Source organism: Phaethon aethereus, assembly GCF_964289735.1.
Source record: "Phaethon aethereus genome assembly, chromosome: W".
Lineage (NCBI taxonomy): Eukaryota > Metazoa > Chordata > Aves > Phaethontiformes > Phaethontidae > Phaethon > Phaethon aethereus.
The window spans coordinates 780,568-808,532 of NC_138581.1; the positions used below are offsets into that span (position 1 = coordinate 780,568).

At 42.1% G+C, this 27,965-nt stretch overlaps 1 protein-coding gene across 1 annotated transcript in view; it reads right to left on the reverse strand.

Annotated features, from left to right (window-relative positions):
- Positions 1-23,803, reverse strand: part of LOC309415073 (zinc finger protein 532-like) — a gene marked incomplete at both ends in the record, with an annotated part of 55,950 nt that extends 32,147 nt beyond the window's left edge. The window contains 4 exon segments of the mRNA XM_082012478.1: positions 1,578-1,759; positions 8,006-10,365; positions 23,729-23,768; positions 23,771-23,803. Of these exon segments, the coding sequence (XP_081868604.1) occupies positions 1,578-1,759; positions 8,006-10,365; positions 23,729-23,768; positions 23,771-23,803 (2,615 nt within the window).
- Between the last annotated feature and the right edge of the window lie 4,162 nt (positions 23,804-27,965).

Below are 27,965 nucleotides of genomic sequence, written 5' to 3' on the forward strand. Positions count from 1 at the left end.
ACATAATAAATGATCCTCAGCATCTACCACTGTATATTAAAACAGTTCTTAAGGACCAAGCCTTCCTTTCTTGGGACTGCTCCAACAGCTTTCTTGTTTTCAACTTGGAAGGATGCAATTAAATTTGAAGTTTAAATTTTCAGTTTGTTTAGTTCAGACAACTAGCCTAAATCACTGAAATCAAACTGAACTCCCTCAGAGAGGTCCTTTGGAAAGGCAAGGCAAGTTAGGCTGTTTCTCAAGTGGATGCACCATGGTGATACAGAGATGCTGAGGAGTCCAAGAAGGAAGACATTAATTTTCCCAGATCTTGCTTTTCTTTGCCTAGGTATTTTTGGTTTAGTCTCACAGAAATTCTGACTTAAGTCTTAGGGTGACAGGAGAGGTTTACGATACATTTTGCAAAGTTCAGTAACTTTCGTTTGAATTCACAGTGAAGGATTTATGAGTCTTCTGGTGATACTGGTGCAGGCCAGGAGTCCCTGAAGATGATTCCGTGTACAAACCCAAGAGACACAGACTAGAGGGAAGGAAAGTAGGGTGGAGGTAGCAGATGTAAGAAATGTAGGACAAGACAGACTACTGCTTGGGAGAAGAGAGTAAAAGATAAGAACCCAAAGAACACAAAGAGCTGAGAATTCTGTCAGGCCATGGATTCAATCTGAAAACAGATTGCCAGAGCAGCTGGCTTGATGCAGTAAAAATGCTTTCTTCCCTTAGGGGAAGTTTTTCAGCCATCCTAGTGAATGAACCTGTGACACCTTCAGGGGGAAGAAGCTGCCTACTGGTAAGATTTTAAATCACCCTTCTCCAGTCAGACAGGATGAAGTGGAAATGTTTTAGGAGTGCTGAGCAAAGCTCGGCTGTACAGATTGCTCTTCTGATCTCTTGCTGTGCCGCCTGCCATTCAGTGTGAGTAAAATTCTAAGATAAAACAATTTTCCAAGCCTTTCAAAACTTAACATTTCCATGAAATGGCTGTGATCCCCATTTTCTCAGTGAGTTGCCATTACAGGGAAACATAGTAGGGAAGCTGAATAGTAACAAGGAAGAACCAAAAGACCAGGCTGTTTGAATGAGAAAGGTAATTTTCAAGCGATGTAAAGCTGAGGAGTCTTGAATTTCCACAGAAAAGAGAGCAACCAGACAGGTGCAGGACACTCATCAGCATCTTGATAATAAATTCTGGCACTGAATACTGAAAATGACTGTTCTATCAGAGAGAACAATCTAAGATTCAATGTTTTGAAAAAACTCAAAAGGTTTTTTTAAGAACCTGGAAATACATCTGAATTCTCTAGACCTTATAAACTGTGAAGTCCTGAATCTGACGTTTTATGGCTGGATGAGATTAGCTAATATTCTGATTTAATAACATAGGAAAGTGGGTGCCCAAAACTAAGCAGAATCCTAATGTGGTATTTATTCCAAAATTTGTAGCACTAATAGCATTGTTGCCATGACAACCTTAAACCCATGAAGCTACCTTCTACAAACAATGCTTATGAAAATGGAAAATTACTTTTAAAAGCGTAAGTCATACATAAATTGACAACAAAAGTAATCATTATACTGACCGAAAACCAACTCTTCGGGTATAATGCAGGCAGTTCTTAGTGACATGAGTCTGGAAGTGGACAGATCTGCAGATTGCTCCACATTCAGGACACGTGTATGGAGACTTATGCTGATGAATTCTCTGGTGTGATGCAAAACTGCACTGGTTAGGAAGCAGCATCTGGCAGATATTGCATGTCTTCTAAACGATAAACCAAAATAGATGAAACAACAGGTTTGGTTCAGCTATACATAACGTCTTGTGTCAAACACTGTAATATATCAAATAAAAGGTTAAATGTTATGACTGTGATGTGAACCAAAAGAAGTAGGCTAGTACTAAATGCAAGCCCTAAAAACAAATCCTGTAGGACAGTGCTGGCAGGTACTGGCAACCAGACATACTGGCATTCTGGGCCATTCTGATGCAACAAAGCTCCTTCATATACCACTGACCACAGCACATACATATTGGTTTATATAAATTTAACTCAGGTGCCTCACAAGATTACATTAACAGTGCAAGGGGCCTAAGTACAACTTGAGAATCAACCTTATGGTTTTAACTCAGTACACTACATAAAGCAAAAAAACCCAAACCCACCAAATATACTATCTTCACTTTCTTTGATCCTTGCTCCTGACGAATACTTACGATAATATCTGTAATACCAATAAAATGGGATATTATCAGGCAGAAAGTGCACAGATAATATAAAAATATGTTTCTCAGGCTAGAATACATCATCTGCATTATATCAACATACTGTGCATCTTAGTGAAAACTAGAGATATACAAAATATTTACAGAGCTTTTCTTTGCAGTGCAATCTTTCTACACGCAGGAGTAACTTATTAAATGAATTCTTTTCTTGTATTTCGTTACGCAAAAATAATTTGAAAAAAATCTTCAACTACATGTTGATCATATGCCAAATCAGAAACGCTGAAATTCTTTGGGTGCTTTGTGCCATTTTTGGGATGAAATGCAAATGATGCAACCCAGCTGTAAACAGGCTTCACTTCTGCTCACAGTTGCAAAATCCATCACCGGAGGGCACAAAGAGCCAAACCTGTAAAAGCATTCCAGAGAATGTTTCATTTACAATAATATATCCCTAAAATCTCTAAGCAGATACGTGCTCCATCCTCTATGGAGCTATGCTTCTGTTAACCTTGACCATAGAAGCTGCTTCACTGACTTGAGCAGAAAACACTCATGGTCTCAAAGTCAAGCACAAATACAAGTCTCTGCAGAACAGGACTTTAACTCAACTTCATTTCATAAGACTTTGCTTTGTAAGGCTTTTCAAATTACTATTTCTTATGACTTGAGACTTACCAATCTCACCACTGACTTAGGAAGATTTAAAAACAAAGCCAAGACTCCTTCGTGACAGGTATTTTTTTCAGATGAGATTTGGGTATTTTTAGAAACAGGAGTTTCTAGGAGTCTTGCAGATGTAGCGATGTGTACATTTTGTAAGAATACAGGACAAAACAAGATCTCCAGAGCTGCATTATATGTTATATACTAACCTAGGTATGAAGAAATCCTGAAATAAATAATTAAGAAATAACCCTTTCCTCATTGTAAAATAGTTTCTTGGTAAAAGTCACCCCCTTCCAGCAATTTAAGCAACTCTCCTTTAAATCTCTTAAAAACAGTAAGATCCAGGTCATGTAAGAGCAGAATCAAAGCTACCATTGTAGAAGAAATAGCACAGTGTTACAAAATAGCTTTCATAGGAGCCTATGAAAGCAACTATGCCAGCAGAAAAAGCCAAACCTGTTCCCATTTAATCAACAGGAGACAGACTCTAACTCCAAAGATGAAACGAAAATCCAAAAAGGTTTTTTTTTTTCCCTAATAGAACACTGTTTAATATCAAGGTCTAAAGTAACTTCATAATTGCCTTAGCATTTTTACAATACTACTGCTATTGTAAGAACAAATGTATTTTTGTATTACAATCTGTACACTCCACCGTTCTTCTTTTCCCAAACCAGCTTAATCTAAATGCTTTTTTTGAGGGCACATGCAAGTACTTTTTTTTTTTTTGTAAAAAACAGCAATTTTACGTAGAAACATTAACATGAAACATCTTGTGGTCACACACACAGAAGCAAGAAGTGTATTTTCATATGGTTCACTTTTAATGTTTACTTTGTGAACACGGCGGCCTGATATGTTTGAACACAGTCTCCATCCAAACATAGTTCTCATGTCCTGACAACAGCAAGATGGCAAAGTGCAAAATATTAAAACAGAGGAAGTTAAGAAAAGAAAATCTACCACTACGCCAATTCAGGTTCAATATTAGCACTACTGCCAGCCTAAAAGATTAGTAGATAGGCAGATAGCATGGCTACATTTACTACCCTTGTGGAAGGCTTTGCCTAAGGTTAACTGCCTGGGCGGATTTTGAACCATCACCCTGATTAGAGCCTTTGTGACACAGTAATTCTGAAATTGTGTTCAGACACATATAAATATCCACTCTGAAATGCCAAATATTTGTCCTGAAGTGACCAAACAGCGATGGCGGGAACCACTGACCCATGCCCTCCGACGCTGAAGAGAACCAGTTTGGGATGTTAACTGTCTTCAGCTCAGGCAAAATCCCGACTAACCACAACTCAACTTAAAATGGGCTTGCCGCATTTACTTGGCTCCAGTACCATTCCTAAAATCTGTCTTTGCCATTTATGTATGACTAAGCAGCAATATAATCCTGAAGAATCTGGAGTATTGTTCGATTACGTAAGAAATGGAACTTCTTATTCCAATACTAGAAACATGGGGTTTTCATAGTCCTTCCAAAGCCTTTTGTCTGCAGCACTACACAAAGAAACTGGGATGCTACGCCACGGAAGAGCCATACAACATTCCAACCCCAGCTTAAGCGCATCTCCCTGATTTTGCAACAAGCAGCCTGCAAGATTCACCTGTAATGCTAGTAACTCAGGCTGACACGAAATGCCAATAACGCTATTTGCTACGGCCACTGGTTTGCTATTTTGATGAGTACGGTAAAATGTTTAATTGTAACTGATTACGGTAGAAGAAGAAGAATCTACTGAGAAATTCTTAAATTCAGCATGTTTGCTTACCATTTTATTTTGGGCTTAAGGTGGCATTAACTTCCAGTTCTCTCATTCCAACCCATACCAAAATAAAACACAGTTTGTGAAAATCATCACCTGCCTGCATTTGAAGTCAAAGTTTTAGAAAAAAAAAGGGTTAGAAGAAAAAATGGTGGAGGTGGAAAATAAAGATACACAAGAACTATGAGTATGAAAGGATATCAGCTATGTAGCTTCCATGGGAGCTATACACTTATACCTGTAAAGAAAATGAACATTAACATTAATTAGTCGAGGTTTGCCACTTCTTTTTCCCCAGTAAGTAGATGACGGTTTGATTTAGCCAGGAAACCTGTCTGTGACTGGTCCCATTCCCTTTAACAGGAATATTAATGGAAGTAAAATATTACAGAAAGGTAACAACTTTATAGGGAACACCTTTTAATTGCTAGGGCTGTTTTACTATTGTTTCTTTTAAAAGAAACATTCTACAGAAGAATTCTAACAGAAGTTTAAGAACAAGAAGTCACAGCTACTTACTGCTTAGACTCATTGAAAACATAAAACAGTATAAAATTTCCATTTCAAGAGCAATTAGGTGGGCACTAGAATAAGTGATAAGCTGCAAATAATAACTTTTTCCCTATTATTTGCAAAATCAAAATATTTATTTCTGTTCTTCCTTTCTTTCCAAAGTTAAAATACCAATTAACTTTCCTGACTCCTTCCCCCCCCCCATAATGGTAGGTTTACAACAAAAAGCCATTGCCAAGCACTAAGAAGGAAAACTGAAGTCAGAGTATTTCTCGTCCAAGCTTTTCAAAGGGTAACATATAATGAAAAGATACTAAAATGTTTATTAATAAATGCCTATACAGAGTCTTTCTTCAGTAAAGACTATCCTTGCAGCAATACTTGGGACAAAAGAAGTCCCAGATAAGCAAAAAGATAACAAAAAGAAAGCAGGATGTATTGCTCTCACTAAATCAACCGTTCAGTTAAACAGTTTCCATGCTGGGCATTTCAGTACAGCCACAACACTACAGCATGTAATAAAACCCAACTTAAAAAAAAACAGCACAGAATTGAAAACTGCTGCTTGATATATGAAAAGGACTAAGAAAAATATTTAATTACTTTTTAAGAGACTATTTTAACAAAGACCATTTAAAACTGTTTATTAAGAGTGTTATTTTAAAATGGAACAACATGAAAATAGCTTCTTTTCCTCCAGTGCTTTGCAGCAACAGGGTGCCTTTTTTTTTTTTTTTTTAACCTGGAACTCCATGGCCTATTAAGCAGGTATTAAGGCCTTGTTCATACATCAGCTCTTAAAAGAGAGCAAGTTTTCAACAAGAGACACAGAACACATTCATAGGTAGTAGGCAATGCTGTTTTCTGTACCTTCATGAGCTTCCTCCCTGAAGAGCAGTGTCTGTGTACCTATACTTATCTTTCCACCTAACTGCAGTTATATTTTGACATTCTATGAAGATCTCAGTTGCTTTCCTGTAGTAAATCACCAGGGTAAACAGTATCTAACAGGACACACACACAGGGCAAACTTGTCAGCAGCAGGACAAAAGCACCGGACAGAGGCAGCAGGAAAGGGCAAAAGGTGTTTCTACAAATCTGTTCAGTCTACCTGTCCATATAAAAAAAAGGCCCCCACAGAAAGCGAGTACATCACTTTTTTTATCTTTGTTCTTCTCTATTTTTTTTCATTTTACCCTTGCCTCATCCTCCCAACCTATTCTCAGTATATTTGTCTGTCTCTCATCCACTTGCTTTATCTTGGTGCCTCCTTAATTGCTTGATTTTACAGTACCAAGAACAACAGGGTTTTCACAAGGACTACTGCATCTTATCATACCAAGTGGTAACTAATGGACCTATTAGGAAAAAAAAGATAAATCTAACACCAGTAAGCACCAGAAGAGGAGTCACTGAAAAAACAATTACTGAGTATTAAGTAACCCAAGAGCTGGTGCAGAATATACGCATGGTCAGCCATTAGATACTGTTCAAAATTACAGCAAAATCTAAGGACGGAATACATTCTGCAAACTTCTTTCTGACAGAGCGCTTAAATAAACTCGCTTTAGAGAGGCACACCTGTAGTATCTTACAAACAGAAATTCACTCACATGGCATTTCACTGTGAATGCAGCCAATTTCTGCCTACGTACTAGCCAGTTAGTAAAGCAAGAGCTGAGGCAGAGCCACATAATCCATATAGTCAGATTATTTCCACATTCAAATCTCTCTACATTACTATCTGTAGTGGTGAGCGCAGTATAACTGCTTCATGGCCACAGAACAGGTCTTAAGTTTAGTAAATAGATTCTAACAGGAACCTATCTATGCTTCTAAGACTAGTGGATTTTTTCCTAACTGCAGGACTTAAACACCTGTATCCTGCACATTGTTGTGCGATTCCCACAAATATTCCTGGGGCATTCCTGTCTTGATCAGTCTGAGCATGCTTGCAGGTTTCCAGCTTCCCCCATAGCAAGAAGCTGCAACACTAAGCTCAACTGAATGCTTTGAAACACACCAGAATCCTTTTTAATTGGCACGCCCCAACAGAAATCCAACTATATAATTTAATTAATGATCTTAACTCCTATAGGATTATGAAATACATCGTACGCTGATTAATATTAACTTTTATTGACTGACATGTTTCTTTCAGATTAGGCCAGAATTAGTGAAGAATTTTAAAATGGTTTGTAAGTTTAGCTCATCAGCAATTGCAAGAAGAAAGGAAAACCAACACAAATAAACAAATGGTCACGCAGCAAGACATGCATGCTAGTGAACACCACTTTTCGCTTCTGTTTCAGACCGATCTGAAGAAAACAGCATGCATAGCCTTTCAATAGAATCAGTGTGCCATTTGCTCATTGCCTAGAATGCCTGTAGGTAAGAAGAATGCCTAGCTCACTTAATAAACAACGAATCTCTTAAAACTGCCACTCAGATTGAATAGGCAGGCTGTTAATGAGGGTGCCAATTAAATGGATTCCACAGGATATTCAAATTCCAAAGCACGGAAAGATTAATACCGTTATTAATTTCAGTATTATAATGTTCAGCTGTAAGAAAGCTAATGCTAAATTTTAGTACAAATATACAGTGTAAATTTCAGACTTTAGGGCCTAAAAATATTCTAAGAAAACTCTTACTTAAAAAATGTTGACATTCGCTATATAAGTGCTTGCCAGATTTTTTGTGGTTGTCATTTATACTTTTAATCACGGAGGTTCAGATAATTAACAGCTAAATGAAAGTAAAAATGTATCCAAAGTCTCCTAGGCTTATAGATGAAACATGGGAATTTAAACATATGATACTCTACTTGTCCACTTGTGTCTGCAGCCTGCTGGAAATGAGTTGCAAGAGATGTCTCATCTTGGAAAACTTCATTACACTCCAAACACTTTAGACTATGTCTACAGAGTTTCGATGGATCTTCGTCTAGTGGCATAGCTGGAATGACAGGTGTACTTGCTGGGGCTGATATTACTGTCCCAGTTATGCCAGACTGTATCTTTGTTACAGTATGCGTGCCAACTCCCACAGGGCTTTGAAGCATAGACGCAGCAGTATTGCTTGAAGGAGATGCTATCATTTGATCTGCTGGGACTGGTTTTAAAATCAGGTGTGAACACTGCATTACAACTCCTTTTTCCTTGTGTCCACGAGCATGGGAAAGAAGACTGCATTTATTGTAGAAAACTAAATTCTTTGTACAATGATTACATGTCACTTCAATTCGCACACTCCTCCTGTCGTAATGCTGGGTCAGGCTCTTCTCGAGAGCAAATGAGTCGCCACACTCCAAACACTTGTAACCTCGTGTTGGTAACGTTATTCCAGCATTGGCAGGGGGACTAAGGTTTGGGATGTAAACTGGTACAGGATTGACACTACTCAGCACCTTATTGAATGCTTCTACTACAGAACTCTGTAGAGATGACACCACCTGAACTCGAGACACTTTTTTAGAAGGCTGTGAGGCTGCTGCAGAAATTATTGCCTGCTTTATTTGTTGCTGAGGTTTCGTTAGCACTTGGCGGAGTTCAGAGGTGGTTTGAGCACCTTGAGGCAGAAGATTAAGGTTGGCGAGATGGACTGTCTTTGGCACAAGTTTAGCACTGGCAAGGCTTGATGCTGGCACCACAACAGTCTGCTGTTGTATAGCGTTGGCAGCTTTTATAATGGCGCTACTGGCACTCTGCACTGAAGCAGCAGATATTACAGTCGCCTTCACTGTAGTATTGTTAGCAAGCTTCAAATTAATAACTTGTGAACCTGCTGTTTTAACTGCTGAAACGGGGAGAAAGGCAGTAGCCACAGGTTTGATAGTGACCTGTTTTGGTGTAAGTTCTGCAGATGCAACTGCATTGGTGACAACTGTGGACTGGAGAGGAGCTCTAGGAGGAGAGGAAAGAACAGCAGCAGAAGTTGGTGAGGACAGGAGAGATGTCATGGAAGTTACCATAGAAGAAGTCTGCTCTGGCTTTTTACCAGAGTCCAAATCAACTTCTGGCAACACTCTAGTAACAGTTCTCTTGATCTCCCCAGAAGAAGTCTTGATGGTTTTTATGCGAACTTTAGGAATTGCTGGTGTTGACCCTGCAGGAGAAGATGGAGACCCTTTGCTACTGTTTTCACTTGATACACTTCTGGGACTATCAGGTGGTTTGATAGATGGCTTTTTAGCACCATCAATGAGACTCTGAGATTCAGGTGATTTTTCAATAGCCCGGGGACTTTCACTCACATCTTTTGGCAATGGAGAAGATTCACCTGAATTAGACTGTAAATCTTTACTGGTATCTGTAGCTGCCTTTTTAGCACTCAGTGCTGCAATTGCAGCAATGCATGAAGAAAGCTTTGCTGACGACTTTGCTTTGGACTGTGAAATGCTGGCAAGATTTGTTTCAGTTTTTTCAGTACTCAGTTTTCCATCAAGTACCCTGTTTTCAAGAAGCTTCTCAGAATTGTCTTTTAGCAGTTTGTCCTCTGTTTTTCGAGCTTTAAAAGGTTCATAGACACTTAAATTCATGGAGTTTGTCTCTGTCTCTCGTTTAGCGACTTTATTTTTATCTATACTACTTGAAACTGTGATTCCAGATTTAATCAAGTTCTCCCCTCCAAGTGCCTTTAGTTTGTCATATTCCTGCTGAGATACAGATCCTGCCAAGACATTTGCTCTGAAATTTGCACGCATCTCCTCTTTATCCGGGGGGTCATCCACCTCAATTTTTTCATCATCATCAAATTCTTCAGCACTTGATATTGGGCTAAACTGGTTGAAAGCTGAATCCTTCAGTGTAGTCTCAGAAGCTGACCCATCGTCTTTAAGTGACTTCCCTTCATCTTTACTGTAACTATCAAGAGCTGATGACGTTAGAAAGCCATTATGCAAGCCATTGCCTGTGGAATGGTGGCCATCCTTGTCCACTCCTTCGGAAGAATCAATAGTACGCACATTTTTCACAATGACACTCACACCAACATCAGATGATGACGGGGCATGAGAATCTTCATCTGTGTGAGCATTTTGTTTTATGTGGCTTTCATGGTCGTCATGTCCAGATTCAATAGCTGCTTTTGGATCAACCATGTCTGGTATGTCAAAGGCTGCAAGAAGGTCATCGAAATCTGGGGTCTTCATATCCCCCATGGTCATGTATTTGATTGTAAGCAAATCTGTAAAATAAGCAGAAAGTCATTATCTCAGTATTTTAAGCTCTAACAGCAGTCTTACACAAAATAAGCTCACATATATTCACATATGCCATGCAAAAAGATGTTATCCCACTTCCGAAGTAGTATTTTCAGAAATTACACATTTCAGAACAGTGTTCCAGTGCAAGTGTATAGTCAAATTATTACACCAAGAGCTACAGCAATCCACCAACTTTAAAGACTGTAACCTAGTCATTTCATTCTAGGCACAAATTTCTCTTCAGTGACTTTCTTCCCGCCCCCTCTCCTACACTCCCTCCCACCCTCTCCCACATATTCTATGATTACAGTAAGATACCTAGACTTGCATGAAAATAACGTGAGGCACGTGCAGTTCCTCCTTAGTCTAGATCTTCCTTGACATTTGCATTACCAACCTGATGAGCTTTCTTGAAGATGGTACAAATGTGTATCTGTTAAAGGTATGCAAGGAATGAAGCTGAGGGTATTGTTTAGTCTTCTGTGAGCAGTTAACAAGGCACACAACCTTGAGGGAAGGAACAAGATAACCACAAAGGGAACACAACTATTCAACTTTGACTGAACTGTCCTAATTAACATCTAATTAACATTAGTTGACATAGCAGAAACATGCCCCCAGGCAGGGAAAGCCCACTACCCACAGAAGCACCTTCTTCACTAAGCATGCGCCATAAAAAAGAAGGACACGGTGACTTCAAGTGGAGGCGAGGCTGGCGGAAACCAATGGGAACAAGGGTGACGGAGCCAACTTCTAAAAAAATACTGATAACTGTTGCTCAAAATATGTCCATATTTTCTGTGTGTTAACGGAGGGGTGCTAGCTTTGGGCACCTACCACCTAGCAGCCAAGTCTCTGCAGATTTGGAATAAAAGCAAGTATCTCAACTGTTCTGTGTTTTTTGGCTCTCTGCACACTGGGTGAAAGAACCCGTATTTGGGACATTTCTACTAACAGTTTAAGACTTCTGCACTGTTTTCTATATTGCTTTTTAAGAATCATGGAGTGTCTCCCGGTGTTCACAACGCTTTTTTCAGCAACTCTAATGAAGAATCTGTTGTATCTATACTACTTTTGGCAGGTGTCTCACCTACTTTAAAGACCTCCCAGAACAGAGATTCTACAACCTCCAATGTAATTCACTGCAGTCACTCACAATTTTCACTATTACATGTTTCCTACTGCATAATGTGAATCTTTCTTGATGCAATCTCAACGAACTACATGTGGTTCTATTCACCTATCCTCTTTGCAAAAGCACTTTACTCCGAGACCATTATCTCTCTTCAACCCTCTCCTTTTTAGGCTAACCAACCCAGGATCTTTAGGGTTTTCTTCCTCCTTACAAATAAATTTTTCCAGATCCTGTTGTTCTTGTTTGCCACTGGCCTCTTTTCTTAGTTTATTTTCTTCCAATTCCCAAATCAGACAGGTAACTCAAGCCCCACTTGGTGACACCCCCCCGCCAGGTGACTTAAGCCCCACTATGACATTTGCCTTTTCCCACAGACATTTCAATAATATGCAGAGGTGTGCAGGGGAATCACTTGTAGAGGTCTACAAAAATCAGTTACAGAAAGCACATAAACATTTTTTCATTCTCTTTCATAACCATGCACAGGTATGATCTGTGTCGTTGTGACAGAGCGGTTTTTCATGTACTTTCATTTTTCGGTAATTATCAGGCCAAAGTCAGTATTCAATTTGAAAAGATACTTCACAGAATCACAGAATGGTTGGGGTTGGAAGGGACCTCTGAAGATCAGTTGGTCCAACCCCCCCGCCAAGGCAGGATCACCTATGGCAGGTTGCACAGGAACGTGTCCAGTTGGGTTTTGAAGGTCTCCAGAGAAGGAGACTCCACAACCTCTCTGGGCAGCCTGTTCCAGTGCTCCGTCACCCTCACAGTAAAGAAGTTTTTCCTCATGTTGAGGTGGAATTTCCTGTGCTGCAGTTTGTGCCCATTGCCCCTCGTCCTGTCACTGGGCACTACTGAAAAGAGACTGGCTCCATCCTCCTGACAGCCCCCCTTCAGATATTGATAGGCATTGATAAGGTCCCCTCTCAGTCTTCTCTTCTCCAGACTAAACAGCCCCAGGTCTCTCAGCCTTTCCTCATACAAGAGATGTTCCAGTCTCTTATCATCCTCGTAGTTGGACTTGCTCCACAAGTTCCCTGTCTCTCTTGACATGGGGAGCCCAGAACTGGACACAATACTCCAGATGAGGCCTCACCAGCTCAGAGGAGAGGGGGAGGATAACCCCTGTCGACCTGCTGGTCACACTCTTCTTAATGCACCCCAGGATACCACTGGCCCTCTTGGCCACCGGAGCACATTGCTGTCCCATGGATAACATTGTCTACCAGGACTCCAAGGTCCTTCTCCGTGGAGCTGCTTTCCAGCAGGTCAACCCCTAACCTGTACTGGTGCATGGGGTTGTTCCTCCCCAGATGCAGAACTCTACGCTTGTCCTTGTTAAATTTCTTTGTCCTTACTTAGCCAAGTGTTACTGTTAGAAAGTGCCCATTTAGGAAGCATCCTGTCTGCCCTCATGCCTTTGCATCCGCACTGAAAGAGTGGAAAACATTCTTATTACATAGCTCCATGTTCTGTCTCCATTATCAATTAACATAGGCCATCAGAGAACCACAGGTGTGACTAACTGCAGCAGTGCTCTCCAAGCTCCTCATATTAGCTTAGATAAGCAAGAAGCTGCACGCCCCATGGCAGAAGGTCTGTTGGAAGACACTTGCCAATGGAAATGCATCCTACAAATTCAATAGCTCACTTCCTCCTCCTCTTAGCTCGTTATCTCAAGCTCTGGAGAGAAACTACTTGCTGGCTGCTGAATTCAGCTGTAACAATGCTAAGACAACTCATCAAATGCATATATGTTTAAACACAAACTTTTATGCACATCATTATCAACATGGGCAACACTCTTCACTGTTCCTCAGAAAGATAAAGTTTATTAAAATGGCATATTTTCTTTCCTTGACAAAAATCTATGACTTATGTATTCACATAAACACAAACATAAACACACACAAACACTGGCTACCTGGAAGTCATTATGGACTCTAAAAAAGGCAACTGAGGAAAAGTTCTCAAGGATACTGGAATGCACATAGACATTTCATATAATACCTCAAAGAAAATGTGTAATAGTTTTGAAAATTGTTTACATGGTCCACTTAATGGTTACGTTTCTTTGTCTAACTTACTAACTCCTTTTCATTACACCAAGTCCTTCTGCACTGCTGAACTCAGCATGTGATTCTCCAGAAAATATGAGTATACCATTGCAGCTGATGAATTTACTCTCTTAATCAACTCGTATTTCCTTTAGTTAATGGACAACATACAGTAGCCTATCATGGTAAATGCTCATTATCAAGCCTTCACTACTTTTGTAAGCATATGGTTATAATCTATACTTATCAGATGTAAGATTGTTTCATAATGCTGGTAATTCTGGTTTTATTGTGTATTTGTTTAATTATAAAATTTTAATATCCATTTATTCAGAAACAAGTTTCTAGCCCTCATGTATTTAAAACTAGTAACTGGGATAAATTGAACATAAAGATTTAAGAAAAAAGACTAGACAAGTAACCAGTACAGCTCAACTCTCTTGCAGTATAATCAGAAGCTAACCCATTGCATTCCGTACACATGACAGTAGACATCTTCCTATACCAAAGGAAGACAATTATCACACTTACGCACAGTGCTGCAGACCTGGATTTTAGTCTACCCTATATACCTGAAGGATTTCAAGATCCTGTGAGGGGGCCCCAATTACAAAGGTAGTTATCTAATAAATACAAAAATACATACACACCTAGTATCAAAATTACAAAGAAAGTCCTTACAAGAATTAAATGCAAAAGATTCCAGAGATCAAAGCATATCAAATCCATGTAAAACCACACAAACAGAGCCTTAATGGACACAGTTTTTCATGATTCAAGGTACTAACTGTTTGCATTCTGACTGTACATCTGTCCATAGGTTTTCATTTTACCATTATTATGTACACTCAAAAACAACCATAGAGTCTTCCTAGTCTAAAACTTCCTCTAACTACATATACTGGAATTTAATTAACATTCAGCAATAGCAATGAATTAAGTAAAGGCCCACTTACACAGTATTTTACCCAAGTACGTTTAAGAGTAAAACTGCATAGCAGAGGAGATACATTTGTCCTTTACTGAGAAACTCAATTAATTTAATTCCAAAATGGGAAAGTATCTCCAAAGAATTCAGAGGTCTGCAGAGCTACGATCATAGATTTATCCACAGAGAGCACAATGCATAAAGCTGCAGGTGTCTTTCAAGTGTATGCATAAGGAACAACTCCTGTGCTCTACCACAGCATGAGAATGGAATGGTTTCTTCTACATGGGGGACTGAGAATTATTGCTGCCCTTATGAAGAATCTCTCCCATCCTTCAAACTTATAAAGCAATCCAAGTTAAACAAAAAGGGACAAAAGACATGGCCAGTCTTGGTAAACACGTAAGCCAAGTTGTAACCTAGATATTTTATTCATCTCTTCCTCACTATTCCAGTGTACCATTTAAAATGTAGTGTATAAACTATGTTTCCACCACAACTGCCAGGACTCTGAAGCCACATTCCTCCCTTTTTTATCTCCAAAAACCTTTCAATAACTCCTTCCCTTAAGGATAAAACTCTGCCTTTTATCCAAGATCAAAATTAACTGACACCTTGGCTGCCAGACAAGCTGTTAGTCTATCCCTTCTCTGAGCCAATGTGATGCCTGTACATACTTCAGAACAGGAAATGAGGCAAGTTCCTGGTTCCCTAAGAAATTGTGAGTTTCCAGGAACTGGAAATTCTTTGAGAACTGCTTTTAAAATGTTGAGAGCAGAGCTCAGTGTCTACAAAGAGACACACGAAGGTGTAAAAATCTAGCATCAGAGGGCTGCCATTAAGATGATCTTCAGAATTGAACTGAAAAACACTCCACAATGTGTGCAATCAAGGATATATTCCTCAGACTAAACAAACAAAAACATATTTAAAGCAACAACCTGCAAGACCCCTACCTCCTCAAACATCTTTGCCTGAAGTAGATTTTTTTTTCGTTTTTAGTTTCTAAATAATAGAAACCAAATTCACCTGAAAACAGGGGAATGTTAACTTGAAGCCTGTGTTATGAAGAACAATGGATAGATGACACAATAAATTAAACAGCCCTGTTTTGTGGGTACTCGTATAAAGAGCCAGTTCTTAGATTTATTGACTCTGCCCAAAGTACTATTCCATTTTCAGATGACAGGTCTCCCTTTGTAACACTGCTTTAACTTCCCATGGACTAGTTCCATTCCCCGGCTCTCCACCTAGCTGTCTGCTGATGTTTACCAGAAGAATGCCAGGAAAAGCCTAGCGCTTCTGTCGTAACATTTGCAACCTTTAGGGTGCTTGAATTACTTGAGAAAAGTTATTAAAGAAAATCAGTGTCTTTAAAAATTCAAGCATCACTTTGCTTACTGATTATTCAATGATAAAAGTAAGTAAAAAGGAAAAAAATTCTGGATACAGCCAATAGGAATTAGATAAGAGAGCCAGGGAGCAGTGAGATGATGCAATGCTTCTGGGTTCTGTTTTTTTGACGGTGGGTGATACAACTTCTAGGAAGATACCACTGAGTCTTAAAACCTTAAGATAGCAGATTCTGAATATACTTCATGATTTCCACTAATCTCTTTGGTGACAACATCCACCCCTATGTGTGTATCAATATCTTACTGAAACATAAGGTGCAAATCAAGCTCTGGGGGATAAACAAAGATTGTTTTGTTTGTGTTGATGCTTTGTTCAAAGCATGCGTGCATGACTTTCTACATTCTTCTTTCTTTGGAAATGCATGTCTTGAAATAAGTGCTTCCTATGAACAGTATGAAGAAAATGGAGCAGGTTTTAGCCAAAGAAAAATACCCCTTGACTGTTCCACCGTCTTACTCGTCCCAGTTAGCCTTTTTACTCCAGTTCATCTGATAACACATTCCAGTGAAGCACTCACTTGGGCAGTTACATCAAAACAAGAACCAGTCCATAAGAACTCTACTGACAGTGGAAGAAGCAAGCAGGACAAGAATTTGATGCTACACCCATGAAAAACAGTTAAATTCTTGTAAACCTTCTGGGGCCTCCATATCCTGGCTGTTAAGATGGAAAACCTAAGGATGTATTCAAAGATTTTAAAAGGCTGACTTCCAGAAAAAGGGGAAAAATCTGCAAGATGTAGTACACTATTATCAGGGATTCCAGAGACCATTTTGAAATACTGCTTTCTTACAGCAACTATTTGTGTAGATGTGAGGAAGGCTCAAATATGCAATGACTTAAGTATCAACCAAAGAAATATCAGGGCTTAGAAGTAAATAGCTGCTTCTGAAGGAATAATAAAGGCAGTTTTGTTTTCCTACATGGAATTTTTGTCACTCCTCCTCAAGCCCTGTATCTATACCCATTGCAGGTGGAGGGACTCTAGCCATATGAGGAAAACCAAACCAACGCACCCTTTCATGTACTCTGACAAGGTGAGGAGGCGCCGAGAAACACACAGAAGAAAACATTTTTTCTCACTTTCTAAATAACATTTATCTTGTAGCTTTGGCTTTAGGACAGCTGCAGATGGGGCACAGTAGTCTCCACAAGAAAAACCAAGCTGCCTACAAATTGCTGCTGAAATTAAAAGGTACTTTTTGGTGTAAAGCTAAGCGATTATTATAAACACTCAAACCAGACTCATTCTAGGGAACTTCAACAGCCTAAAGAAGACAAGAAAACAGAATCACCTGGCAGCTCCCAGACAGGTCGCATCTCCAAACCACTCAAAACTCTGATTTTTGTCTGTCAGGTACAAGCACAACTTCAAGCTTTCCAAGCTTAGCAGTAACAAATAATCCTCCCTTTCCAATTTCATGAAGGCTTCTAACTATCGTTTCTGGATTACAAACATTGTCTAACATGCTCAATTTTTATTTATTTCATCATTAACCTTTAGAGAACTGACCAACCTTCCCTCCTTGACACTTGCCCTCCTGCTCATCCAAATCTTCACTGCTCAACCACAAGTCTGGTGACCCTATGCAATTGCTTTAACTGTCTGTACTAGCCCTGCCTTTTCTCCTGTATTAAATTCCTACCCCCTGCCTTCAAATCCCACATAACTCTATACTTACATATATAACTCCATGCTCTTGTTCAAACAACTACTCAACACAAGCTTCCCTCAGCAGCAAGTCTGTTTATTATTTAAGGAGACAGGAAAAAAACCCCAACTTTAATTTTCCATCTACCTATGGAATTCATGTTCTTGTTACTACATTCCTTCACCTTTCCTACAGTTTTTACCTCTATTTGTACTATGTGCAGTTGTGGACTGTTCCCTCTTTAGAGCAGAGACCTTTTCTTTTGTATGTTCTTCAAAGAAAGTCAGCTTTCTTTTCAGTACTATGAAAACAAGAGCATTGAGATAACACTTTTGAGTGTCTAGCACATTGTAATGTCTTGATTCTGGAAGAGTACTTCTGGTATAACCATATACAATAATTTTTCTATTATAGTTAGACTGGTGTAAATTCCCAGTTAGATGTAACACTATTCCAAAACAAAATTCTGATCATCTAGTATAATTTCTCCACTTCCAAACATGAGTAATGATGCCTAAATAACGTCATGCTCATTCTGGAACAAAATGCCTACACAGGAAGTCATACCAGCCTAACCAGCATAAAAGCTCCCCCCCCCTTCTGTATTGTTATGCCAAAAAATTTCATCAGGTAGAGAAGACTTAAGTGATTCAGGCAGAATTACAGTCATATATATCCCAACATTAGGCAAACATCAGTCTAATACACAGATTATACGCAGTTCATTAGTTATTCAACATATATTAGTAATTATGACAAACACTTCTGATTATTTGCTTTGAAAGCTAAGTATCTGAAAGAAAGACAGAAGCAATATGCTAATTCAACCACCAAACCTTCTTCAGGAAATGAGAACCACATCTCAAATCACAGCTTGGTGTGGTTTGAAATACTCAGCAGGCAAGCAGGATACGCAAGAGGCCACTTTAACCACAATCAGCAGTGTCTAGCATATCCAGGTTCCTTTTTACTTATCAAAGGTCCCATAACTTGTTACTGTTGCAAAACTCAGACAGATTCCTGCTTCCAGAAATACAACTTTCATAACAGGCAGCATTTTGATTTCTTAGGATAAAGGTCTCATTTACCATCCATAGTATCAATAAGGTCATGCCAGTCTTATGTAAATGTCTTTGGGAAGTATGGAATATTTTACAGTTAAAATTTATACCAAGCAATGTGCTATTTCAACATTACACACCATATCTAGCTGCCTTTAAAAAAAAGAAAAAAAAATGGAAAATCCAATTTGTGCTTATGCATGCACCTCAATGAGTAAGAGAAATCCGAATTTGCACTTCTGGTTTTCTAAGAGAACATTCCACCAATTTTTTTCCTCCCTCCTACATCTCAAAAAAGCTTTGGAGGGTAAGTATTAGCCTAGTATTTCAAGTATTAACGTCTTTAGCTTTTATTTTTTACTCAATGCAGTAACTGCTGTTGATAGTTTCAGAAGAATTTCAAGATTTATTCTTTACTAGACCAAAAAAGTTTTCAACAGGCATTTCACAGAATCTCAAAATAGCTGAGGTTGAAAGGGACCTCTGGAACTCCAACTTCTCTGCCCACAGCAGGGTCAGCTGTAACAGGACCCTCAGGATGCTGTCCAGTCAGGTTTTAAGTATTTCCAAAGATGGAGACCCCAAAACCTCTCACAGCAACACGTTCCAGCATTTCACCACCCTCGCCACAAAAAAAAGATTTAAACCATTAATTAGCATTCAGATCTACTCACATTCACTTGCCTTACCACCTGCTTGTGATGGTATCTAAATGCATTTTTAGAGTGCACCATAAAACAGAAGCAAGCTATGGAAGCTTATCAAAACACAGAATCATAGAAGAGTGTGGATTAGAAGGGACCTTTCAAGGCCATCCAGTCCAACCCCTTGCCATGAGCAGGGACATCTGCAACTAGATCAGGGTGCTCAGAGCCCCGTCCAACCTGACCTGGGATGTTTCCAGGGATGGGGCATCGACCACCTCTCTGGGCAACCTGGGCCAGGGTTTCACCACCCTCATGATGAAAAATGTCTTCCTTGTATCTAGTTGAAATCTACTCTCTCTCAGTTTAAAACTGTTACCCCTTGTCCTATTGCAACAGGCCCTGCTAAAAAGTCTGTCCCCATCTTTCTTGTAGCCCCCTCCAAGCCCTGGCAGCTGCAGTAAGGTCTACCCGGAGCCTTCTCTGCTCCAAGCTGAACCCCCCCAGCTCTGCCAGCCTGTCCTCCCAGCAGAGCTGTTCCAGCCCTCGGAGCGTTGCTGGGGCCCCCTCTGGCCCCACTCCAGCAGGTCCGTGTCTCTCCTGTGCCGAGGGCTCCAGAGCTGGACGCAGCACTGCAGGGGGATCTCCCCAAAGCAGGGCAGAGGGGCAGAATCCCCCGCCTCGCCCTGCTGGCCACGCGGCTTTGGGTGCAGCCCAGGACACGGTTGGCTTCTGGGCTATGAGTGCACATTGCCAACTTATGTCCAGCTTTTCATCCACCAGTACCCCCAGGTCCTTCTTGGCAGGGCTGCTCTCCATCCCTTCATCCCCAGCCTGTATGGATACAGGGGGTTGCCCAACCCAGGTGCAGGACCCTGCGCTTGACCTTTTTGAACCTCATGACATTCATATGGGCCCATTCCTTGAGCTTGTCCAGGTTCCTCTGGATAGCATCCTGTCCCTCAGGTGTGTCAACTGCACCACTCAGCTGGGTGTCATCTGCAAACTTGCTGAGGGTGCCCTCGACCCCACTGTCTGTGTCATTGATGAAGGTATTAAAGAGTACTGGTCCCAATAAGGATCCCTGAGGGACACCGCTCATCAGTGATCTCCATCTGGGCATTGAGCTATTGATCACCACCCTCTGGATGCGACCACCCAGCCAATTCCTCATCCACTGAACAGTCCCCCCCATCAAATCTGTATCTCTCCAATTTAGAGAGAAGGATGTTGTGGGGGACCCTGTCAAAGGTCTGCCACTGCCCATATGCTGCTGATCCAGAGCACAATGCCATCTCATGCCATGCTCAGGTAGAACATTTTGGAACTGGGACAGGGTAAGAAGCTACACAAAGCTCAGCTAGTGGTTGTGATTTATAAGGCTGTCTCTGCTGCTTGTTTCCAAAGCAGACGATCCCAGTTCACATTTGACTTTGATCTACTTTCATGCAAGCTCTACAATTAAGATGCTATAAACAAATCTGGATGCTGTAAGGAGGAAAAAAACTCGAATGCCAACCTTTCTCAACTATTAATCCAAAATATTGTTCAGTATTATGCACAAAAGACAGTATTATTTTAGAATAATTGCTAAAGTATTTACAAAACAATAAAAAATTATTTAACAAACCCATTCCTCCACTCATTCTACTTTTATTCATCTATTTCTAGAATACCAAGAAGCCCGTTAATCCACACACTGGCTGCAAAAGTTATTTTGAACTAGCAAATGCTGAAAACAAACCAGCAATGAAATCACCAAAGTCAATGCATTACCGAGGGTATTCTGTTGATTTGAATAAAAGTGCAGTTTGGTTGTAATTGTTTACAGTATTTTTAACTTTTCAATTCAGCAGTGTCTTCCATATGAATTTTGGAAGTTCAAAATCACATACACCGGGAATCAAAGCAATAGTAGCAAATTACAATTGGGATGGCAGAAGATGGAAGTCATGGAAAAAAAAATAAATCACAAAGATATTGAATGGCATGAATGCTCATGGTGTATTGCTGCAGCCTGGCAAGGAGACAGACCTACAGTGCATGTGGATGCACATTGTCTTTTCCTGCTTGACACAATAATTTGGGAGTCCCTAGAGGCCACAAAGATGATCCTTATCTCCATGCACAGAATGGAGATGCAGCTGCAGCCAGACTAAAGCTCGAGAAATTATGTTGCCTTGTTTGCTGTTAATTCATACAGGCAAAACTTCTTCCAATCAGTTTGCCCATGGATTCAGGTCTATAGCCTTATGAATACAAGACCTCTGCAGAGGAGGAGTCTCTTCCTCCATCTAACGTGAGGTATGCCAAAGTGCTATTTGTGCTTATTGCTTAGCAGAGTTTTGCAGTTACGGATTACCAAGCCATGCCAAACCAACAAGTAAGATATCTCCAAAAGGAGCCTGAATTGTTTTACAACTGTAAGCATGTTACTACCATTTTCAAGACATATCCATCCCTATAACCAATTATAAAAGAGCAGGCAATTGTCCTCTTTTCTACTATATTCTGCACCTGATTACAGATCCTTCTTATCTAATGTTAAAAGATGAGCCCTTTTCCCCTGCAAATAGGTATAATTAAGTAAAACAAAATTTCTCAAGAATGGTCTTGTTTTGTTAAGCAAATTTCCAATTTTTTTGACTCACAAAATAGAATTACTTGTAGTTTATGACTCCTTAGAAGCCTTGTCTTGTATTCTAACTCCTCTATTTTTGAACTTTGTAATTTTTTTGCAAAATGGGTATCTCGAGTTCTTTTTGGGTAGAGGAAAACAGGAAGGGAAAGAGAAGCGGTGTCTTCTGAAGTCTGTCCATGTCCTCTTCTCACACCACCACTGAACTACCTCTCCAGTTTAAAGAGAAACACATGCAACTGGTTCAAAGTTCACTATTATCAGCCTTTGGATGACAAAAAGAACCGGGATATTTCAACACATGGGCAAGTTGTCTCCCTTCCCACACCATATGGAGCTGAAAGGACCATCTCTATCTATAACTGGCCAAATGAAAACTACCTATATTTATCAAGAGATCCAGTTAAGGTTTTGGGCCTAGCAATTTCCCAAATTTTGCCTAAAATGGAGATGAGGTCATGAAAAGCAGCTAAATCCCCATACCATTCTTTTTGCACTCTACTTAAAAATTAATATAAAAATGGCTTAATTTTGTATTTGTATATGTAAAATGGGCTGGGATTGTAACACGAGTAATTGGGATGTACAAAACAATGAATAGAATTTTGAGATTCCCATTTTAATGCAAATTTGAATCACATTCTAAATGGCACTTGCTTCCTGCCTATTTCCTTTAATGTCCTTTTTTTTAAGTGGATGGCAATTCTTGCTCAAAACCAGCATGAAGCAGCTGCAGACAATCTTGGTGAGCGCACTCCAAGTCAGGCAGGGCCCGCCTGTGCAACACTAGCAACAAACAGGCCGTAAAACATTAGGGTCAAGTTTTGGGTTTTTTCCAAACATACATTCCCAGCAATCTGTATGCATATTTATATTTTAACACACATTCATACTTCTAAGAAAACCAAAGCTAGTTAGTTCATTCAAAAGAGGCTTGGAGCTTGATAAATCATTATGCTTATTCTCAAGATCAAATACTTGATACGAGCCTCAATGCAAAACGAGATCATGATTGCTGATAGAGAGGACCAACCCTCCAGCATTAAGCAGCATTTTCTGCTGGAAAGCTGGCCTACGTACAAAATCAAAATCTCCTGGTGAAGAGCATTTACAAATACCATTAGACTTCAAAAATATAAAACTCACCAAGAACACTGCGGAGTCCAGCAACTATTCAGGTTTCTCATCTTACAGCCTACAAAAACCCCTACAAATTCAAAACCGCCTTGGCTAAAAATAAAAATTCATAGTAGAGATCATGTTCAAAAATCCAAACAAAACAGATACATTGAATTTTGTGACAATTGAAGAACTTACAATTTTAAAACTGTCTGCTATTCAGGTAGAGAGAAAAAAAATCTAAAAGGTGCTCTCATGTAACATGAATTTTAGCTGACACTTGGAAAAGAACATGCATCATCAGCAGCAATAGATACTATTTCTATCATGCAACAAGAATTCATGTTTGCAAGCGTAATTTTGCTACAGATGTCTATAGTCAAATAGAGAACCTCTGCATCCAAATTATGGAAAACATGAAGAGAAATCAGCACAGTGATCTGTTAGGCATTTTTCTCCACCATGCAAGCTATTTACTGCTCTTTCAAATCTGAGACACCACATTGATAGCTGCATTAAAAACCACAAACCCATAGTTTCAGGCTAAACATCAGCATGCTATTTTCACTTTTCTACAATTAATATCTAAACACCTTACATAATCTACCGCAGTCAGAAATAAAAAGGTTGCCTTGTACTGTCACTGTCTGATGCAGTCACCCTGCCTATCATCAGCCACCATACAACTTACCCAATATCCACAACCTCTCAAGGCTTTTAAGACTGTCTACTTTAGTCTGCTGAGCACAGAGGAAAGGACCCTCATTTCATGCTAGAACAGAACACTTTCAATGTTTTGCCTCCATATTTATCTTGATTGTAGATTACCAAACCAGCTAACACAGCCAGGACTGGTCAGATTTGTTAAAAATCATACTGCATAAGATTCTAAAATTGCTGATTTCCTGTTATAGGAAGTAACAGTTCTAGCAAAAGAATCCCCAAGGCAAAATGTTTAGTGTTCCAATGTGTAAGCTCTAACAGCCTTTGTTCTTCCCCTTGCTATATTCATTACTGCTTTCTTCTCTCTTCCCTTCTCTCCGTCTCTGAATCCTTCAGCTTTCACTATAAGATACAAATGCCAGCTCAAATCTGAGTACACATTTATTTTTCAGATGAGAGGAAAAAAAAAATTCTATCCATTATCCATTGCTCCGAGTTAAAAGTAGTCATCCCTCAGGAGCTGATGCACTGCCCATCCGGTTTCCTTTTCTTATTTCATTACTGCACAATATTATAATTCATGCCACTAATAACCCACTGGAGCTCCATCAAACCTCTGAAATACATCTTTCCACTTGGCTGCTGCAAAATCCTCCCTAGGTTACAACAGTTTAGGAAACACCATCCATACTATTTATATATTTTTTTTCTATCTAGGCTATATTAAGTACACGTTTAATACTGAAGACCTTACTTCAGAATTAAGTATCAGGTTACTCAGATATGGCCAAACAAGCAACCTTTAAATAATTAGACAGCAAATTCTGAATGTGCAATGCGTAGTACAACACAGAACAGTTCACTGCCATGTGGTCCACAATTTATGACTGTCACTCAGAGGCCTATTCCATATCACTACATCGTGAAAAAATGTATAGCTGGATATAAGATATTTCAATGGAAATACTGTATTTAGCTAAGATATCAGTAAGGCTTTACAAATAATAGCTTTAATCCTATTAAAACTGGAGGACGTTAATAGCATTTCTTCAGTAACACTTAAACAATCGTCTCCTTACTAATGTGCCAAGTGTGCAATCAGGAGCCAGATTTACTTTTCACATACATGTACCTTCATGCTATTGTTATATTCACACCCAAAACACCACATCTCACCTTGTGAACCTTGACCTTTGAAAGATTTTTTTAGCCAATGCTCAGTTACTGCCACAGATGCATTACCTCTGCAAATATGAAAGGGTTAAAGGCAGCCCCAATCAATAGGCCTACAAGGAAAAAAAAAGGGGGAAAACGAGTATGCCTTACAGCGTCTTTGCAAATGCTTTTATGCACAATTCTACAACAATACTGTTTGCTTTTGGCCTTACAGAAAGGCACAGCCCCCCCCCTTAACGTCTCCTAAAGAAAACCGCAAGACAGCACCCTGTAAATAAAACAGCATGCAAAGCAGCATTCTTCAGTCACAAGCATAACTACAATTACAAATCATTCAATCAATTTTATTTAGTTTAGTTTAAAAATAGACTGCATAACCAGTGTCCCACCCTTGCAAAGCAAAAATATTTTAATAAGGGTCATAAATCTCAGCTCCTGCCCATTCCTTAAGCATAAAAAGGCACGAAAAGCCAAAGTAATCTCAGTTACTGCAAATATGTACATTTATATACAGAATCCTTTATGACTATATTAGCCACATACCAGTGCTGTGTGTCTAAAGTGTGCATTCACATACTGTTTTGGGATGGTATCTTTCTGCAAGCTCCTCTGCTTTTGGCTGCCATGAAGGGAGGAAGCTATCCCACTGTAGTAGCTCAGTGACTGCATTGTGTTCAGGAGCTGATCTGCCTCAAACCAGTTCCAGCCGGTTCTGGTCACCCTACATAAAAAGCTATGGCAACCCTCTCTGAGTTGCCAACAAGTCCCTGAAAAGCGCAGGGTCTCTTTTTTCTGAGGTGGTGGGGACGGCTGCAGCCCTGTCCCCCTGCTGCCGTCGTGCCCGGCCCACGCAGCCCCCTTGCTCCCCAGTGCCGCCCCACACGCTCCCTTCCTCTCCTCCCCCACTTACCTCCCACAACCTGGCTGAAAGCTGTGAGTGTGTGCGTGCCTGTCTGTAGCTAACAAAGAGACCGCAATAAAAATCCTCATAGGATCTCTCTTGCAGCACCAGGCAGGCTCGGCCACAGCACTGGGAGACAGACTGCTAACCAAGGACTGCTCCCCCCTCTCTGCTCCCCACAGCACAAGGGGTGGCTGCTGATCAACGTCACATCTGCCCCCTCATGCCCACGGCCGTGGGGCGGCCGATCAAGGACTTCTCCCGCCCGCCCTCCCCACTCCTGGCTGCATCTGGGGCCGCTCGAGTGGCATTTTCTCTCCCCCGCACAGCGTTACTACAAAGATTACCCGCACACGCACCTCCCTCCCCTCAAGAAATCCATTTCCGCAGCAGCGAGATGCCTGCAAAATAGTTCCTTTGCCCCCTCCTCGCAGCTCCGAGTTGGCTGCTGAGCTGATTTTTTTTTTTTTTTTTTTGCTATTCAACTATCCTTGAGGCACTGAAAAGAAAGCTGCAGACCCACGCCTGACCAGCAACCCCCCCCCCCCCCGCCTTCCCACACCCACAGCTGCGGGGGAGGCCAGGACACAGCTCTGCACAGCCTGCTCGCCTCCCACCCCGCAAAGATGGCTGCTGATTACAGCCGGTTGCTCGGTTCCACATCTCTCTCCGGGGCGATTCCTAGCCGAGGTCACGACTCCCTACGGTGCCAAAGTCCTCCGAGGAGGGCCTGCACCCGCCTTTGCCCATGGCTGCTTTGCTCCTAGCCCGCTCCCCCTTTTTTCTCTGCCACCCAGGGCCTTCCTCCTGCGTGGCTGACAGTCACCCCCAATCGAGACATTATTCACCCCGCTCCTCTTTTGGCTACTCACCCTCGCACTGGTAAAACCAGTAACTACCTCCGCCTACGCGCCAAGCCCCATCCTCTCCGGGGTCTGCCGTGAGATGGCTCTTCAGCAAGGCTTTCCTCCAAGCCAGCTGCCACGCTAGGCTACACCAACCAGCCCCTCTGCTCTCCGGGCTGCACCTGTAACTGTTAACAGAGGTCTCGGGCTCAACCCTTCACCCCCCCTTCCCCTGCGGAGAGAGCTGAGATCTGGCACATTCTCCACATCCCTCATCCCCACCCCATTCTGGGGAAAACGACCATGTTCTTCCGCTGCCTCAGCCCTGTCTTCTCCGCACAGGCGGCTCCAGCCGGCCCTCCCTCAGCCCCTCAGGCCGGGCGGGCTGCTCCCGCCTCTGCAGGCCGCCGCGGCCCCGGGCATCTCACTGACGGACCCCGGCCCCCTCCCCTCAGCGCGGCGCCCGCGGCCCCCCCGCCGGGCCCGCTCGCTCCCCGGCCCTGGGTCGGCCCTCCCCGAGCGGGCCCTGCCGAGCCCGGCCCGGCTCTCGGCCCCGGGCGGGAGGAACGGCCCCGGCTACGCGCGGGGGACGCCTGGGGATGGGAGGCCGCGGCCGCTCCGGCGGCGAGGAGAGCGGCCGAGGGGGGGAAGGCGGCGGGACGGCCACGTCCGAGCGATCGTCCCCCCTCTACGCCCCGCCGAGCCGGCCCGAAGCCGCCGGCCCTGGCGGCCCCGCTGCTCGGGTGGCCGCGGGGCTCCAGCAGCCGCCGCCCTCGCAGCCTGCCCCGGCGCTGGAGCGGCCCGAGCCGCGCCGAGCCGAGCAGGCCCCGCAGGCCGCTCCGCCGCAGCCTGTCCGCGGCGCGGCGGGGCCTGCGCGCAGGCGAGGCGGGAGCCGGGCCGGGAGGAAGGCGACCCCCACCGCATGCAAACTCCGCACCCCCATGCAAACACACCTGCTGCGGCCCCGCGGCCCGGCCGCGGCTTCTCCGGCCAGCGGCCTCAGGCGGGCATGGCTAAGGTCCGCGCTGCCTCGGCCGCCTGCGGAGCGGCCTGGCTAAGAGATGGTGGAACATAATGGCAGGGAGGCTCTGCCGGGACTGAGGAGAAGGTGGGGGTGGGGGTGCCTCGGCTTGCACAGATGGGGGAGACGCTCCCGTGTGATTCCGTGTGAAACGGCTCCCTGGAGTGTGCCGGGGGCGGGGAGGGCTGCCGCTGCCTCCGAGAGCTCCGCGGGCAGGCGCCGGGGCCGGGCAGGTCGCGGCCTCCCGCAGCCCGGGGGTGTTCCCCACGCTGCCGCCGGCGCCCGCCGGGCCCAGGCGGCCAGGGAATCCCGCCCCGAAAGG